This window comes from Parasteatoda tepidariorum, chromosome 1 (genome assembly GCF_982258835.1).
Source record: "Parasteatoda tepidariorum strain Cologne lab strain chromosome 1, Ptep-v5.0, whole genome shotgun sequence".
NCBI lineage: Eukaryota > Metazoa > Arthropoda > Arachnida > Araneae > Theridiidae > Parasteatoda > Parasteatoda tepidariorum.
Genome location: NC_141755.1, coordinates 132,986,226 through 133,003,224, shown reverse-complemented (window position 1 = coordinate 133,003,224; position 16,999 = coordinate 132,986,226). Strand labels below are relative to the sequence as shown.

The window sequence follows — 16,999 nt, the reverse complement described above, 5'->3', positions numbered from 1 at the left end:
CATAGACTTACAAAATGACTGATAACTAAAAAACTAATCCAAATTTTTGAAAAGAAAAAAAATACTTCTTCATTATGTCAAAACACAATTATGTGTCGAGTTTCGAGCCTGGGCGAGGCTTCTGGGGCGATATATTGTGATTACAGACACACACACACACACACACAGCCGCTTTTATTATTATGTATAGATTTACTACTTGGCATTTATACCATCATCATACTATACTATATATAAGACATTTATACTTAATATTGGCATTTATACCAAAAATACTATATCTAAGTATAAGGGGAAAAACTGAGTTAATTGTAAAAAAATAGCTTAATAAATAAAAAAAACCTACATAAATTATAAAAATAATACCTATCATACCAAATGCAAGAGCAAAAATTTAAGAATTTCTAAACTTTAGTTAAGTAAAATAATGAGGGAAATAGAAGATGAAATAAGTAGAGAACTTATAAATGAACAAAGAAATATGTTTCAAAAATGCAATCATGCTGATAATGAGAAAAATAGAATGAGAAAAACAGATAATGAGAAAAACAGATGCTAACAGATACTATGCTGATAATGAGAAAAACAGAAAATGACCCCCAGAACTCAAAATAGCATTCAGCATTTCTTAGTTTTAACTATTAAGTAAATTTATGGAGAAAAAATATGCTTAAGTAAGCAAATAACATATCTATGATCATTGTGAATATGTAGAAATACAATAAATAAAATGTAAATGAATTTCTTACAGCATAATTATGAAAAGCAGCATAAGGTAAAGGAGTTGCACCATTCATCAGCACTAGTGTAAAGGCTCTTTTTCAATAAAATATCAGCAAAGCCTAATGCACAAAAATATGCATCATCAATTATAATGACATAAAAAGATATTGCCAAATAATAATGCCAAAGACTTAACTAGTTAGTGAAAACTTGACATAGAAAGATTTATCTATCCAAAGTTGATCAAGATTTGGCAAAATGATTTCTGAAAAAAATCAGTTATCAATCAAAGTCCGGTAATCACATTGCTTAATATCAAATAAAAACCATTTTTTAAGTAAAATGCTTAGATTTCTAACTAAAATGGATAAGACTATTATATGATTATTACAAACTAATCCTTGATTGAAAACAATCATAGTAATTTTTATTCAAGCTCAACATCTTCATGAATTTATATGTGCAAAGACTTACAATTTGTTAGTTAGATTTCAAATCAAGAAAAAATTATTTAAAATCAGGAAATATAAAAAATAAACTCTTCCAATTTTCTCATGACAGAGCAAATCAATCTTCCTTATTTACATGGATGTAACTGAAATATGTATAAGTATTAAACAGCAAATTATTACATATATATATATATATATATATATATATAATATATATATATATATATATATATATATATATATATATATATATATATATATATATATATATATATATATATATATATATATATATATATATATATATATATATATAATCAACAAATTGCAAAAAACTTTTTTTTAACTTGAATTTAACCTCTTGCCTCTGGAATATATTTGGGAAAAACGCGCCAAAAAAGAAAAAATATATATCTTTAATTTTGCTTCCTAATATCATCAAAATGTTATAAATAGATAATTTTTTCATAAAAACAAAATTTTAAATGAAATAACTACCATATTCAATATTTTCACATGAATGGGAAATGTTTGTTGTAATTTTTCTCAAATTACAGCAAAATAAATCGAATGCCATAAATTTCAAGATAAATATAATAAACTAATAGAAAAATATTATTATTTATATCAACTGTCATGAATTCCATCCAAGAGAAGAACAGCAGAATTTGAAAAAAAATCTGACAAATGGCTGGAAACAACAGAATCTTTCTCAGGAAAATTCAAAAACAAGTATCACCATCCAATGGAAAAATGGTAAATTACATATTATGCATTGGAATTGAAACACCAATTTTTCTCTTGCGCAAACTCAGGCCAGCATTCTAAAATTGGCGCATTTGCCTTACCCGAGCAGAGTTCAGGCATTACAGGCAAAGGGCTAAATTATCAAGTGAATATTTTAGATTTAAATAAAAATTATTTATTAATGTTTTTGTATAAAAACATTTATAAGATTAATATTATTGATTATATAAAGATGTGTAGATATTTAAACAAATTAGGAAAACACTAATAAATTCATATTACAATTACTGAATGGCCTATGTTAAATTTTTATTGAAATCTGTAATTTGGTCAATATTTCTTCAATGAAAAAAATTCATTATTTTTGAAATGAAAATACAACAAATATTGAAACTAAACATTTTTGTTAAAAGTAAAATGCTCCTACATTCATCCTATTTTATAATTCAAAAATTATTAAATGTTTAAATTCAATTATTTTTTTATATAAAATGGACAAAAATATAAATTGCATAGTTTGGAATTGAAAAATCTGTAACATAAGGTTTCTTCCTGTATTTGCTAAATGTTAAAAGATTGGAAGCTCCTCGATTCATTCCTTTTTTAAGATCTTGGCATTAAAAGATATTCAGGTTTTTTCTTCTTTCCATAAAACAATTTAAGAGTGCAGCAAATTTCCATGAAGAATGTGGTAACGTCATGATACAATAAAAAGTCTCAAATTTTTTACTTCATTATATAGGGCAGTTAATCAGGCATCTCAACTCTCATAATTAAAAAGAAAATCTTAAAAAGTCCTTATTAAATCAAATTAATCAAAGGGAGAGTAAAATTTCAAAGTGCTGCTAGTTGACTGCTCTATGAGTGCAAGAATCCAGCACAGTATAAGCGAATGCAGATCCACGAGTCATTGAAATGATTGGTGCTTCTACACGGTTCTATAATGGTACACAAGAACAGACTATGGCTCAATGAGTTGTGAAAATCCTTAGTAAAACATTGTGAAAACCACCCTTTTTGTTATCTATAGTGACAATCAATGTGGCAAAGAAAAAATTTTATTTAGGAAAAGAAAAAATTAAGCAATTTTTACAAACACCCAATCTAAAAAGCATCTTTAAGCACTTTTTAAAAACGTTCTGTCCCCTGTCTTTATTCATTGATCAATATGCCCATTGAAATTCTTCTTTATATTCGTAGAAAAAACAAAAAGAGTTTTGGACAATTAAGGTTTTGAAGTAGAACTGGTCAAATGCCTGCATTAGTTAAAAGCAAGAATGTAATTTGATATGATAGAAATGAGATTAATAAGAAAGAGATTTTTGTTCATACATATTTAAAGTTCGGTTATAACTTTGCTTACATACATCTGCTGACGAGATTTTTTTCTTTTCTTCCATGTTGGATATTCCCGTGTTTCAATGAATGCGTAATACCTTTTTTTCATGTTCCCTTTGTGATTTATTGTGTTTTTGAAACATAAATTGCGTATTTGGAACGTTATAAAGCTGAAGCCGAATAACTGGACAAGTGAATTTTGTTACTTTAGTAATTAGTTATAGGATGCACTCTATTCAATGACGAAAACAAAAAGTCTAACTAAACACGTTAATTGATATATAGGTGAAAAACGAAAATTGTGCTTGCTGCTTTGGAGAGACAAAACTGATTTTTGAAGACAAATTTAGCACCAAATTGGGTTTAAGCTACACTTTTTGCTCAATGAACATTAGTTCATTGAACAAAGTTCATTGAGCAATGGTCATAAGTTCATTGAACATTAGAAGCTTTGGAACAGCTGAGGGCAATTTAGAAGAAAAAAAATTTTTTTTTTCATTTTTGAGCAGAAAGAGCCAAAATTTTGTTTTAAAGACTTTTGAGCAGCTGTTCCAATTCTAAAAAGAAAACTTACATGAAAAAATACTATGCAAATGCTGTTATAATATACATGCTGCTGTGCTGGAAATTTTTTACTACTGGTATGAATGTAAGTGAGCTATTGTAGAGTCCCTTACTAAAAACATATCTTACTACAAATGTGCCTAATCGTCTAAAAAAAAATTTCTTTGTTTATTTGTGCAAATTAGATTAGTTTAAAAGTTTTCTTTGAACTGCGTCCCCTCTCAGTACATAAACAAGTTACACCATATAAAATTTTTTTAACATTGTTAACAATTGTTTGTCATGAGTTTCAATTAGTAAAATGTAAATTGAGCAACAAACACAATGCATGAAAACAGTAATAGCAAATAACTCACAAGACGGAAATACAGTTCAAATTCATTTTTAAATCAATTTTTACCTTTCCTAGCACCTCAATGTAGAGGTGTGCTAAATATATTATCTAATACATCTGTGTTGCATGTTTCCTTTGAAACCTAAAAAGGGAATAAATTTAAAAATAACAGTCAACTATATATTGGCAATCGGTTCAAAACTATTGTCAACTTAGTAAACTAATAAATTAAAAGAACAACTTTTCTCAGAAAAATTCTTATGAATTGTTAGAAATTACAGAAGAGGATCACATTTTTCAAAAAAATTAGACATATCTTTTTGTTAATACTCCTAAAAGAACAGCTAAGCATGAATCGTTAAAGCTTTTTTTTGTTGTTTGCAATAATGGATACAATGTGACAATAGCACAGTTTTGTGTGGCAAACAATATTAATATCTAAAATATCATCAGAAAGTTGTGATTAAAACTTTATTTAAATTAATTTCTATCAGCAATTTTTATAAATAATTCAGGGCAATATCATTTTGTCTCTGTTTCAGTGTTGTTGATTAATTTCTTAATTTAATCCTCTATAATTAAATAATAAATTTTCTATCAGATATTAAAAAATTTAGATGTTGTTATTCCAATACGGAAATTATAAAGAATTTTTTTAATTACTTTTCTGTTTCTGTATTTTAATTTAATCTAATCTTTTTAATAAAAAAAAATCTAAAGTTTTTGTTGATATCACATATCTAAGGGTCTGTCCAGGCCTAATTTACTACCTTTAAGCGGAACCTCACAAATTCAACTTTAGAAAAAACGGCAGTTTCACGAAATACTTTTGCTTAATTTTATTTTTGTATCACGTGAGAAACGATAAATCTATATTTTTACCACATTTCTGTGTTAATTTTTTAACATAATTTTTACAAATTATGTCTACATTTTCACAAAATAGGTATCTCACAGAAAAACCTAGACAGACCCCTGATATCAGTCTATATTAGTAGCTCCTGGACAGGTATTATTCACAATCTGTACAAAAAATTAAAGATAAAAAACAGCCTTAATTTAAATTTTTTTAAATGTTTCAAAATTACCAGTAAGCGAACTACTTCAATGTTTCCAGCACCTACAGCAAGATGTAATGCTGATCTACCCTCATAATCTTGCCAATTTATAAGACTTCCTTCCTTCTAAATTAATTCATAAAGCAAATATGTAGTTTTAGAAGAACTCAGGAGAAAGTAAACATAAACAAAAATAAATAAGACTCTCTCATAATTTTGCCAATTTATAAGGTTTGCTTAGTTCTCCTAAAGATAAAATATGTATTATTTCTTTTTTTTTTTAATAGATCAAAGTGAAGTAAGTATTTTTTAAAGTTGTTCATAAAGTCATTAGATATTTTTAAATGAACACAGAACAAAGTGAACATATACAGAAATAAACAGAATTCTCAAAATAAATAAAAATATCTCCTCAGAATCTTGCCAATTTATCTACTGTCGCCTTTCTCCTAAATTAATTAAGTTAATACATATTTTTTAAATGAACATAGAACAAAGTGAATGCTAGGAAAAAAAACTGAATTTGCTAAATTAGTAGAATTGTCTCTCAATCTTGCCAACATATATGAATATAGGTTATAGTTTTATATATTCAGTGTTTTCACTACAGCGCGAGAACGCGAGAATCTCGCATATTTTTTTCTTTTCTCGCATTAAAAAATGATTACCGCGAGAAATTCGCGCATTCTATTAATCAATTTCAAAATTCGCGAATTTCTGGCATTTTGGAAAAAGCTTCGAATTACGCCCTTTAGAATAAAATCCGTTTCACTTTTCTTCCTGGATCTTTCATTATTTTCAACATCTGCCCCGTTATCTAGCTTCCCTAATTACCAGTATTGTTCAGAACCTTTTCGAACAACAGAAACAACCATGGAACCCCTTTCAGAACACATTTCTCTGCAACCACGTGTTTACCGTAGGTAAGGTTTCTTCATGTAAGACGTTCAAATTTTTTGTGTGCTAATGTAGATGTAATGTAATGTAAGATGGACAAATGCCTTGTAAAGGCAAATCTTCTATGATGATGCACCAAAAATATTCTATGCTTTAAAAAATAGAAGACGTTAAAAATGTATTATAATTAAAGAAATGATTTTTTTTTCAAGAGTTTTTGTGTTTTTTTAGTTTTTAGAAATCTCACTTAACTTTTTGAAATCTCACCCTGTTTTTGAGAAAGGGTGAGAAATTCTCACCCATTTTTTTTCCATGATGAAAACACTGTATATATATATATATATATATATATATATATATATATATATATATATATATATATATATATATATATATATATATGAATATAGGTTATAGAAAGTTAAAAGGCACATAAAAGGGAATATATATCTTTTAAACACAAGGAAGTGAAAAAAGAATCTGAAAATAGATTTTTTTTTTCTGCTTCATAATCATTATTAATCCTAAACTTCAAGAAAAGTGAGATGGACACAGTAGGCCTTAGCCCTCTAGGGGCTGTCATGTCACTAAGTTTAGTTTAATCATTATTTATAAGAGATCCCGCCTTTCTTAAATTTATTCATGAAGTGAAAAAAATATCTATTTTTTAGGAAAACACTAAATATAAAAAATATAAATAAAGTTAGCAAATATTAATTTTAGATTACACATTGCTGGCACCAAAATCACAAATTCCTCAATTATTAACACAGCAGATTTGTATTTTTAGCACGGCACAAAAGTTATATTGCTGACATTTACAACAAATGACAAATTAAATCGAGGACTTTTTTCTTTCTTTTAAATTAGTGAATTTATTCATAAAGGGAAAATTAATTTCGTTTATATGTTAAGAATAAATTGAGTATTAATAACAATAAATAGACTCCAATTATCCATTTTGTTTATGTAGGACTTTCAAATTATCAGTCATGCAGGGATAACATCTCTGTAAAATTTTGAGAAACAAGGAATACAACTTACCAAGAGAATTTCAACACAATCCAATGCACTAGAAGTAGGATTTGTAGCGACCCAATGAAGAGGTGTTTTACCCTGATCATGCATAGATTAGCATCCTACAAAAAAAGTACTTTAAAAGTAATAAACAAGTAATAAAGTTTATAGTGAGATTAATAAAATCAAAGATACTCAAATTTCAAACAGAATAGAAATTCACCATAATTTCCTGTTTTATCCACGAAGGTGGACAATCTGTAAGGGCAGAAATTTCAGTTAATAAATTCAGTTCTGTTAATAAACACCACTGCCATATAATCTGTGGATTATATGGCAGTTTGTTTATTGCACCAATCTACTTTTAATTATGTAAATAAAAAATATACAATGTAACTTTAATATATATTTAAAAAATGTTAAAAAAATTGAGTATGTGAATTCGGAGATGAGAACCAGAGCCTGATTGAAGAGTTTTTCGAGGGAAAATATACTTTACAAATGTTCTTGTTTGCAACTCCAAACTTGCATATGGGTGATTCTTTCTAAACATGACAATTCGGACCAAAAAATTTCTTCAAATTTAAAGTCTTCAAAATTATCTAACATTTTTTTTTTGTATACTTCTTTAGTTACACTTATTAATATCTTACAGGCAGCAGTGTAGTTTGTTGACATTTGCTTGAGAAACAAAATACAATAGAAATTCATCATATCTTGAATGCCAGGAAAATGACATATTAGCTTTGAAGTTTAAAAAACAGTCATTTTAAGTTAATAGTAAGTAACTCATCTTAGGCCTTTATGTTAGATGAACCTTAAATTGTTTAAATTAATTATTTTTATCCACCGTAGGAAGAATCAAAAAAAAAATTTTGTTGTTGCTGATATGTACAGAAAAAAATTGTGTATAATAATCAATTATTAGATAAATAACTTTGATTACACTCAAGCATATTACAATCATACATAAGCTTCGTATTAGGTTAATATTTGCTTTCCCTCCTTACTTTATTACCAGTTAAAAAAAAATTCTGGTAACACTTCAATGTTCTGGCATTCATAAGCCAGGATAATGACAAATTCACCATTTTATGGCATATAGCCTTACTTTAATTTGATATTTTGGCTTAAGACGTTTATATTCTGCTGAAAACTATATAAATTATGTAATTTAAAAAAAAAAATGCATAGAAATTTTTTGATGAATAACAATTTCTTACGAGCTTTATCATGTTAACTAAACATGTGTCTATAAAAAAGAATTCAATGTTTGTAAGTGAACAAAAAAAAAACATAAAAATCATCCAACTTGACAAAATATATTAATAAATTCTTTTGCCAAAATTAAAAGTATTCCTAGTTTTTTGTCACAAAAATATATATGTACAATTGGCAATATAATTAAAATGAAATCCAGCCTAGTAAAAATATGTAAAGAGCACATTTTGAGCTTGACTATTGTCATATTTTGTTATATTGCGTCTGAAAATTTCCCAAGAATAGTTTTGAAAATTGCTTGCTGATTTAATGGGGAGGTATAGGGTCTAATCATTTCATATTACTTCTGGTTCAATGTTTCACACTACATTAAAAGAATTTTCTTAAGCACTAGTTAATATTCATTAATTTTCAGAGTTAAGAATTGTTAAATGAAACTGTGTAATGTATGGTAAAATGAACTATAAAGAATAGAATAAAATCAAAATTTTCTTTTTATATAAAATTGTTAATTATAAGTATATAAAATTGTTAATTATAAGTGAAAATAGATGTTTAGAAATGGGTAAAAAAGTTGCAAAAATTTGTTTATTTCTATTAAGAATATTAAAAAAAAAGTTTGTCAAAGGCTGTTAAAAATTTCACAATATTTGAATACTCATAAGAAATTAGATTTTTTTTTTTTTGAGACATAAGTCATGGCCTGTATACTAAAACTTATTTAAATTTTGGGACAAGTCTTGTGAGCCCATACTAGGTTCATTACCAATTCCAATAGCAACATATGAAGTGGAATCTCTATCATGGACATTATAAAGAAAATAAACAGAACCTATCAAACGTAAAGCTAAAATTAGTTAATACCTTGGTATTTCTTGTCTATAGATTCGTAATAGTTTGAGGAGGTCATCATAACACGTTTTAAGAGAAGAGCTTTGAGGTCAAACTTTGCAATGAGCTGATAGAGCAATTTCACTAATCAGACAACAAAGAACTACCATATCTTTGCCTCGCAAATAATTTACAGAAATGTCACTGATCAATAGTCCTACAAAAATTACATATAAATTTATTGAATAAATAATTTTTATCAATTATAATTTATCACCAGGCATTAATGACATAAAAGAATTTATTTCATTCAAATTTAGTACACATAACACACATGATCTTATACATAATTTAAAATGCATATACCATCTCTTCAAGTTTTCATATTTTTATGTTCAATACTTATCTAGAAGTCAGTAAGAAATTACACTCTAATATAGATGATATGGTTAAACTCAATGTTATTAGTTTAGTACATATTTGAAAAAGATTTAAAAAGCGTTTTAGAAGAAAAAGTTAGATTATCAGCACCTGCCTTTAAAATTCCAGAGAATTATAGATAAATAGTAGCACTTAATCTTTGGTATGACAGTTCATGTTAAACCACGACCTCCTAAACAGTTCAACAGCAAAGTACTCTGCCTTATGCCTTCATTGTTAAATGTTTTGGTATTTATCTAAACCTCATCTATCCATTCATCTTCCTCATTTTTTTTACCTCGGCATTGATCATTAAAGACTTTTTTGTGCATTGGGTGTAATCCATTCTCTCTAAATGTCTTAAGCATAGGATTCTTTTTAATTTTAGAGAGTTTTCCCCACATATCATTGACTCTGGCTGGTCTAAAACTCAATTCAGATTATTCTGTTCCGAACATCTTCTCCTATTTTGAGGTCTAGGGTCCAAGTCTCCCCCTTCCAAAAAAAAAACTGTTTCTCTGATCACAACTTTATCAAAACTAAGTTTCATTAGCCATGGCTTTAGATCTTATTAATTTCAATGATTGTACTTGCAGATACAAAATCAAACATTAATGTAAGTGCAGACTTAGCATTGTGAATCAGGAAACATAAACTATGTATTTCTAACTAGAATTTTTATTGTAAAATTTATAATTTACAATAATAATTTTATTGTAAAATTACTATAGTCAATTTTTTTCAACACACTGTAGTATTAAAAACAAAGGGGAAAGCGAGCCTGAGAAATGTATAAATAAATAAAATTATTGAAAATAATCTTACATGCATAAATAAAACTAGATAACACAATTTCTCAAAACTGTTAAATTTTTACTTACATGTATTCAAAGTATTCTATTTTCAAACAAACACATAAATATTCAAAGATATTTGGACGTTAATTTGTAAACAGAGAAGCTGGTTGATGGGTAAATTTTTTGATTCACTTTCATAGTAGGTACATTAAAAAAATTTTAATTTCTCATTTGGTCCATAAATTTTCTTAAATAATATGATGTGATTTATTAAAACAATCTAAAATTAATAATTTCTAAAGTCAAAACATTCCATTCTAATAACAAGATCATTCTAAATTAAAATAATCATTTACTTCTACTTTAAAAACATTTTTATTAATAGTCTGGTTAATACTATAAAATATTTAAAGAGTTCAAGTAATATTTAAGATGTTTACAGACATAAATAATTAAATGCAATCAAAACTCTGAGCAAATACAAATTTTAAAAAAAAAACTTGCAGTTAACTCCCCTCCGACAATTCATAGTTGTAAAATTGTAAATGAATTTTTTTTATTGGCAGGGAAAGAATATAACACATTTGGCTGACTGAGAAGCATATGCTTTATTGATGGATAACCCTTCAACTTCAATAGAGAGCCAATACTACAGCTGCATGGTATAAACTAGTACTGATCAAATTACAATCAGAGGGATATGAGACAGTGGAATCAAAGAAATAAGTTTTGGTTGCATAAGGGAATAAAAGTGCTTAAGCAATATGAGCTAATGATCACTGAATAAATCCATCATATGATCATATTATAGAGAATAATCTTCCTACGAACTCTTTTTTATCAATACAAAAACTGGAGCACTTTAAACGAGTGTTATCTTTTAAATTTATCCCTGTAGAGAATAGATGTAAGAATGGATGACACACTGATGATTATATATATATATATATATATATATATATATATATATATATATATATATATATATATATATATATATATATATATATATATATATATATATAAGTATGTGAGTGTAAGGTCACCCAGGTGTTACGCGACCCGTGCCTTGGGTGAATGGCACTGCGGTTATAGTGTCTTAACGGAGCCTCTAGTTTGACTGGCGAACATCTAGAGTAATTGCCTTACCCAGTAACTCAGGCAATGCTGGGCTGACTTTCTTTACCTGAGCTTTTTATTTGAGGTAATTTATGGCTGAAAATGACAAAAATACAACTCAAATTACTGCATTTGCAGGTGAAAATCCCAAAGTAGACCTTTCTGCAAAAGAAAAGGAAACTAGGGAAAAACCAACTGAAGGAGATAAAATGAACCCTTCATCAAAAGAGGTAGAAATGACCTCTACCCAATCAACATCTCAAGTGGGGCAGGAAGCTATTAATAGCATGACTGCCTCCATGGATGGGATCAAACTTAAAAAAAGACTATCTGGTGCACAGAAAAAGAAACTTGCCCGAGAAAAGAAGATGGCTGAGGGTACCTGGGTAGAAAAACCCAAACCAAAGCAGAGAGGCGAGAAAAGACAAAGCCAAAGGATGGAACAAGATGTAGCCCCAAAGGCTGCCAGGAAAGAAGGACCTGAAGGTATAACCTTTAAGGAAGCTCTAACCGCAGTTAAAATGGCTGTGATTCTTGAAGGACATCCTCTTGAGCGCTTATCCGAAGAACAGGCCCTAGACCTTGAGTTCTTGATAACTGAAAAAATTTCTAGAAATGAAGAGGGTTTTGTCCCCACTTTTCTTTCTTGCAGACTAGAAAATGGGGCACTTATCATCAATTGTGCAGATCTGGGGAGCTCTAAGTGGCTGGAACAGATTGTAGTTGAGATAAACCCATGGCAGGAGCAAACTCTCTTGGTAGGAGAGGCAAGGAAACTTGTCAGAACTACTAAGATCATTGCTAAACTGCCGAAAGTCTGTAGTAAACTGGAGTCCAAAGAGGTTCTGAGAAAGATTGAGGCACAAAATGGTGGGCTTACTCCAACCGAATGGAACATACTTCATCGGAAGAATGAACCATCAGGACAGACCATCGTCCTTAGCGTGCCTGAACTGGACGCGGCTACACTTGGCAAAAGGGGATATAAATTTTATATCGGACTTCACCAAGTTCAAGCCAAAGTCCAAGACAAACCTTCCAAAAACGATGGGGGTGAAGGTTCTTCAAGCCAACATCCACCACAGTAGAAGTGGCACCACAAACCTCACCAAGAAATTTCTTGATGAGGATTTTCACCTGGCCCTGATCCAAGAACCTTGGCTTGTCAGGGGAAAAATCAGTGGCCTCAAAGGAACAAAAGGTAAGCTCATTTATAATCTTAATAGTGAAGCTAGAACATGTATCCTAATAGATAAAGATATTAAGGTTCTACCTCTAACAGATTTTATTCATAGGGATTTAACAGCAGTGAAAGTCAGACTCAACATAGAGGGAAGAGACCGAGAAATTGTTTTTTGCTCAGTCTACCTACCCTATGAAGAGAAGGCTCCACCTGACCAAACACTGCACAAACTCCTGCAGTTTTGTGCAGAAAACAGCTTGCAGGTAGTCTTAGGGCTGGACTGCAATGCTCACCATACTGTATGGGGCAGCACAGACACAAATAAAAGAGGTGAGTGTCTTTTAGAATTTATTCTTAATTACAATTTAGATATTTTGAATAAAGGCAATGACCCTACCTTTATAACTTCTAATCGTTCTGAAGTAATTGACATTACTATAGCAACACCGGCTATTAGTAAAAATATCACGAAATGGAAAGTAGATGGGAGACCATCAGGTTCCGACCATCAAAATATCCATTTTGAAATAAACTCCAATATAAATATTGACCGCTGCTTCAGAGACCCCATGAGAACAAATTGGAAGAAATTCCAAGATGATATCATGGGGCTGACTCAACTGGGAGAAAATTATATTAGAGATAATTATGATCTAGAAATTGCAGCAGAAACTCTGCAGAACGAAATTCTAGGTTCATACAATAAAAATTGCCCAATACGTACCAAAAGAGCAAAGCCCCAATGTCCTTGGTGGAACAACTCCTTGGAAACTGAAAGGGCAAATGTTAGAAAACTCTTTAATAAAGCAAAGAAACATGGTGAGTGGGACAATTATAAAAGAGCCCTCACCAACTATAACAAAAATGTCAGGAAAAGCAAACAAGAATCCTGGAGAAAGTTCTGTGAAGAGGTAAATTCTATCTCTGAAGGAGCTAGACTCCAGAGAATCCTTAGAAGGGATGAACCCATAATGGTTGGCACCTTAAAGGATGAGGATGGCAACTTTGCTACCACTGGAAAAGAGATAATGGAAGTTATGGCCAAAACTCACTTTCCAGGAGCCATTGATATGGATAGCAATGAAGGACAGCATTTCATTGGATCTGTAAAAAGAATACAAAGAAATCAATGGACCTATGCTAAGAACGTTATCAATCAAAACAATGTCAGGTGGGCTATCTCCACCTTCAAACCACTTAAAAGCCCTGGACCTGATGGAATCATTCCTGTAATGATCCAAAAGGCAGGAGACCCTATCATCCCTGTGTTAACCAGAATTTACAGAGCCAGTCTGGCACTGGGACATATTCCAAAGCTATGGCAAAAGACCAGGATTGTTTACATTCCTAAACCTGGCAAAAGTAACTATGACCAGGCTAAGTCTTTCAGACCAATTAGCTTATCTTCATTCTTTCTTAAAATTATGGAGAAAATTATTGATAGGAATATTAGGGATTACCTGGGTAGCAATAACCCCTTGCATAATCTACAGTTTGCCTACCAACCTGGTAAATCTACAGAGACAGCCTTACACAAGCTAGTATCTAAGATTGAAGACACCCTGGAGAGAAAGGAAATTGCATTGGCCACCTTCCTAGATATTCAGGGTGCTTTTGATAATACCTCTCACCCATCCATCCTTAATGCCTTAAGGGAAACAGGGATAGACCAAACTTTATGTTTATGGATTAAGTCCCTACTTATGGATAGAGCCATTCAAATGAATATCTTCAACGAGACATTAGAAAAGAAAACAACCAGAGGCTGTCCACAAGGAGGTGTACTATCACCATTACTTTGGAATCTGGTTGTAAATAGCCTAATCAAACATCTAAATAATACAGGCTACTATACCCAGGGATATGCGGATGACATTGTCATACTCATCCTTGGCAAAGATTTTCACATAACTTGCCAACTTATGCAAAACGCTCTAAGTTATGTAAGCAAATGGTGCAGGGAGAGGAATCTGGACATAAATCCACAGAAGACCAATCTAGTACCATTCACTCGTAAAATAAAAAGGGAAGGCTTTTTTATCCCAAAACTTTTTAACGTTGAAATCAATATTGCCTCTGAGGTGAAATTTTTAGGCTTAATTCTTGACCAAAAACTCACCTGGAATAAACATGTTGATTACAAAATCAATCAAGCAAAAAAATGCATAATGATGTGCAGACGCATGCTTGGTAAAAACTGGGGATTACAACCAAAAATGATGTTTTGGATGTACACAGCAATTGTCAGGCCTGCTTTCACATATGCTTCAGTGATATGGTGGTGTAAAGTGGAACAGAAAACTGTGAAGGATAAGCTGGGAAGTCTGCAAAGACTAGCCTGCTTGTGTATCACAGGTGCAATGTCCACGGCCCCTACCAGAGCACTTGAGGCAATTCTGGACCTGACTCCTTTAGATATCTTCATGTGCAGCTCTGCCAGAATGACTGCATATAGAATGAAATTGCAATATCAATGGTATGACAAGCCCTCTTCTGGAGGTCATACCAGTATTACTAAGAAAATTTACCATCCAACTCTCCTTATGCCTTCTGACTGCATGGAGAGAAAGTACGTGTTTGAAAGACCATTTGAAGTAGTTTTTCCTACCAGAGAAGAATGGGATAACAACACGATCGATACAAAAAATGATGATCTAATCTGGTATACCGATGGATCAAAGAAAGGTAACCTCTCAGGACTGGGTGTCTGTGGCTTGTCACCAAGATTCAACCTTTTTGAAGGTCTTGGGGAGTATGCTACTGTCTTTCAGGCGGAGGTACTTGCTATTGTAAACTGTCTGCAGATAAATATTAAGAAAGGCTACCATGGTAAACGGATTCTTATTTTAAGCGACAGTCAAGCAGCCTTGATGGCTCTTTACTCATTTCAAGTAAAATCAAAAATTGTTCTGGAATGCAAGAATCTCCTAATAGAACTGGCAAAAAGGAATAAAATCATTCTTATTTGGGTACCAGGGCATATGGGAATTGATGGTAATGAAAGAGCTGATGAACTCGCAAAACAGGGATCCTCTTTCAATACAATAGGAACGGAACCCTTCTGTGGAATCAATATGAAGACTACAAAGAAGGCTGTCCTAAAATGGGAAAAACAGGAGATGAACAAAGTTTGGCGCAATTCTCCTGGACAAAAACATGCTAAAAGCATGATCAGCAGCCCTACTGCAAAAATTGCTTCTGAAATTCTTAGGCTCCCAAGATTGAAGATTCAAACAATTGTAGGCTTCATCACTGGGCATTATCATTTCAGGAAACATCTACATAGATTGGGACTTTTCGAACAAGAACCAATATGTCGGAAATGCCGTGAAGAGGTAGAATCAGCACATCACATCCTATACGAATGTGATGCCCTCGCCCTTACGCGCCTCACTACCTTAGGCAATCCATATCCTAAAGAGCTTCACCTTAATTCCATTAAGGGACTGTCAGACTATATTAATAAAGTAGGCGACCCGAGACAATGGAACTAGGAAAAATTGGGCTTGGAGTATGGTACAAAATGCAACATGTGCAGAGGTGCCACATATCTGACAAGCTCAAGCAAGAAGAAGAAGAAGAAGGTCACCTAAAAGTTTTTGTGCAGTTCTTAGAGGTGGCGCTAGAGTGTATTTTATTTCAGTGATGTGAAGATGTGAATACGTTTTGTTTGCTGTTGTGCTGCCAGTACTTGAAATCTAAAGTGTGTTTTGCCTCTACAGGATTGAAAATTAATGTTCAAAAAATGGACAGTAAAAAGGTAAATTTACAATATGTAATGTTCTATGAATTTCAGAAATGTGTGAATGATAACACTACACACAAGAACAATTTGGCTGTTTATTTAAGCAGTGATTCTACATTACAAACTGTGCAAAATGGTTTGATAAATTTTGGCAGGGTGCTTTTATACTAGAAGTTAAATCAAGATTGGGACAACCACTGGAGATTTATGCTAGTAATGTGAGTGCTATAGAGGAAGAAAACTAAAAAAGTTCCCTGCAACTGAGTATATTGTAAGAATATTAACATTCATAACTCAATCATCATCCTACATAAAATAAGTTTTAATCACGTAATAGCATGATATAAAAAATAGAATAAAACAACATTCAGTGAAAAAAAAGAGGGTGACAGCAGTGAAAAAAACAACATTGAAAAAAAAGAGGGTGAAGATCGAGAACCTGGTTGCAAAAGCTGGGCAACTCTTTAAATTTTAGGCACATTGAGAAGACTAACTAAATAATTCATTTTAACCAACAACAGCCTGGTGAAATGATTTTGTTAAATAAATATAG

General features: G+C 30.9%; 2 protein-coding genes across 10 annotated transcripts in view; one reads left to right on the top strand and one right to left on the bottom strand.

Annotated features, from left to right (window-relative positions):
* The window catches only part of LOC147816995 (uncharacterized), a 100,171-nt gene that overhangs the window by 60,524 nt on the left and 22,648 nt on the right, over positions 1 to 16,999 (bottom strand). For all 9 annotated transcript variants that reach the window (XM_087153407.1, XM_087153413.1, XM_087153416.1 and 6 more), the window contains exons 5-7: positions 7,158 to 7,252; positions 5,247 to 5,342; positions 4,225 to 4,300 (exon numbers count right to left, since the gene is read on the bottom strand). The gene's annotated coding sequence lies outside the window, so the exon portion shown is untranslated. The remainder of the gene's footprint in view (positions 1 to 4,224; positions 4,301 to 5,246; positions 5,343 to 7,157; positions 7,253 to 16,999) is intronic.
* Positions 11,452 to 13,045, top strand: LOC147816996 (uncharacterized). Its single transcript, XM_087153385.1, has 2 exons — positions 11,452 to 12,719; positions 12,814 to 13,045. Exon 1 carries the CDS (start codon positions 11,611 to 11,613, stop codon positions 12,604 to 12,606), a length of 996 nt encoding a protein of 331 aa, XP_087009511.1. The 5' UTR covers positions 11,452 to 11,610; the 3' UTR covers positions 12,607 to 12,719; positions 12,814 to 13,045.

What these genes read in the sequence shown, in the direction of transcription:
- LOC147816996 (XM_087153385.1), top strand. Translation starts at nt 11,611, where the DNA reads ATGGCTGAAAATGACAAAAATACAACTCAAATTACTGCATTTGCAGGT.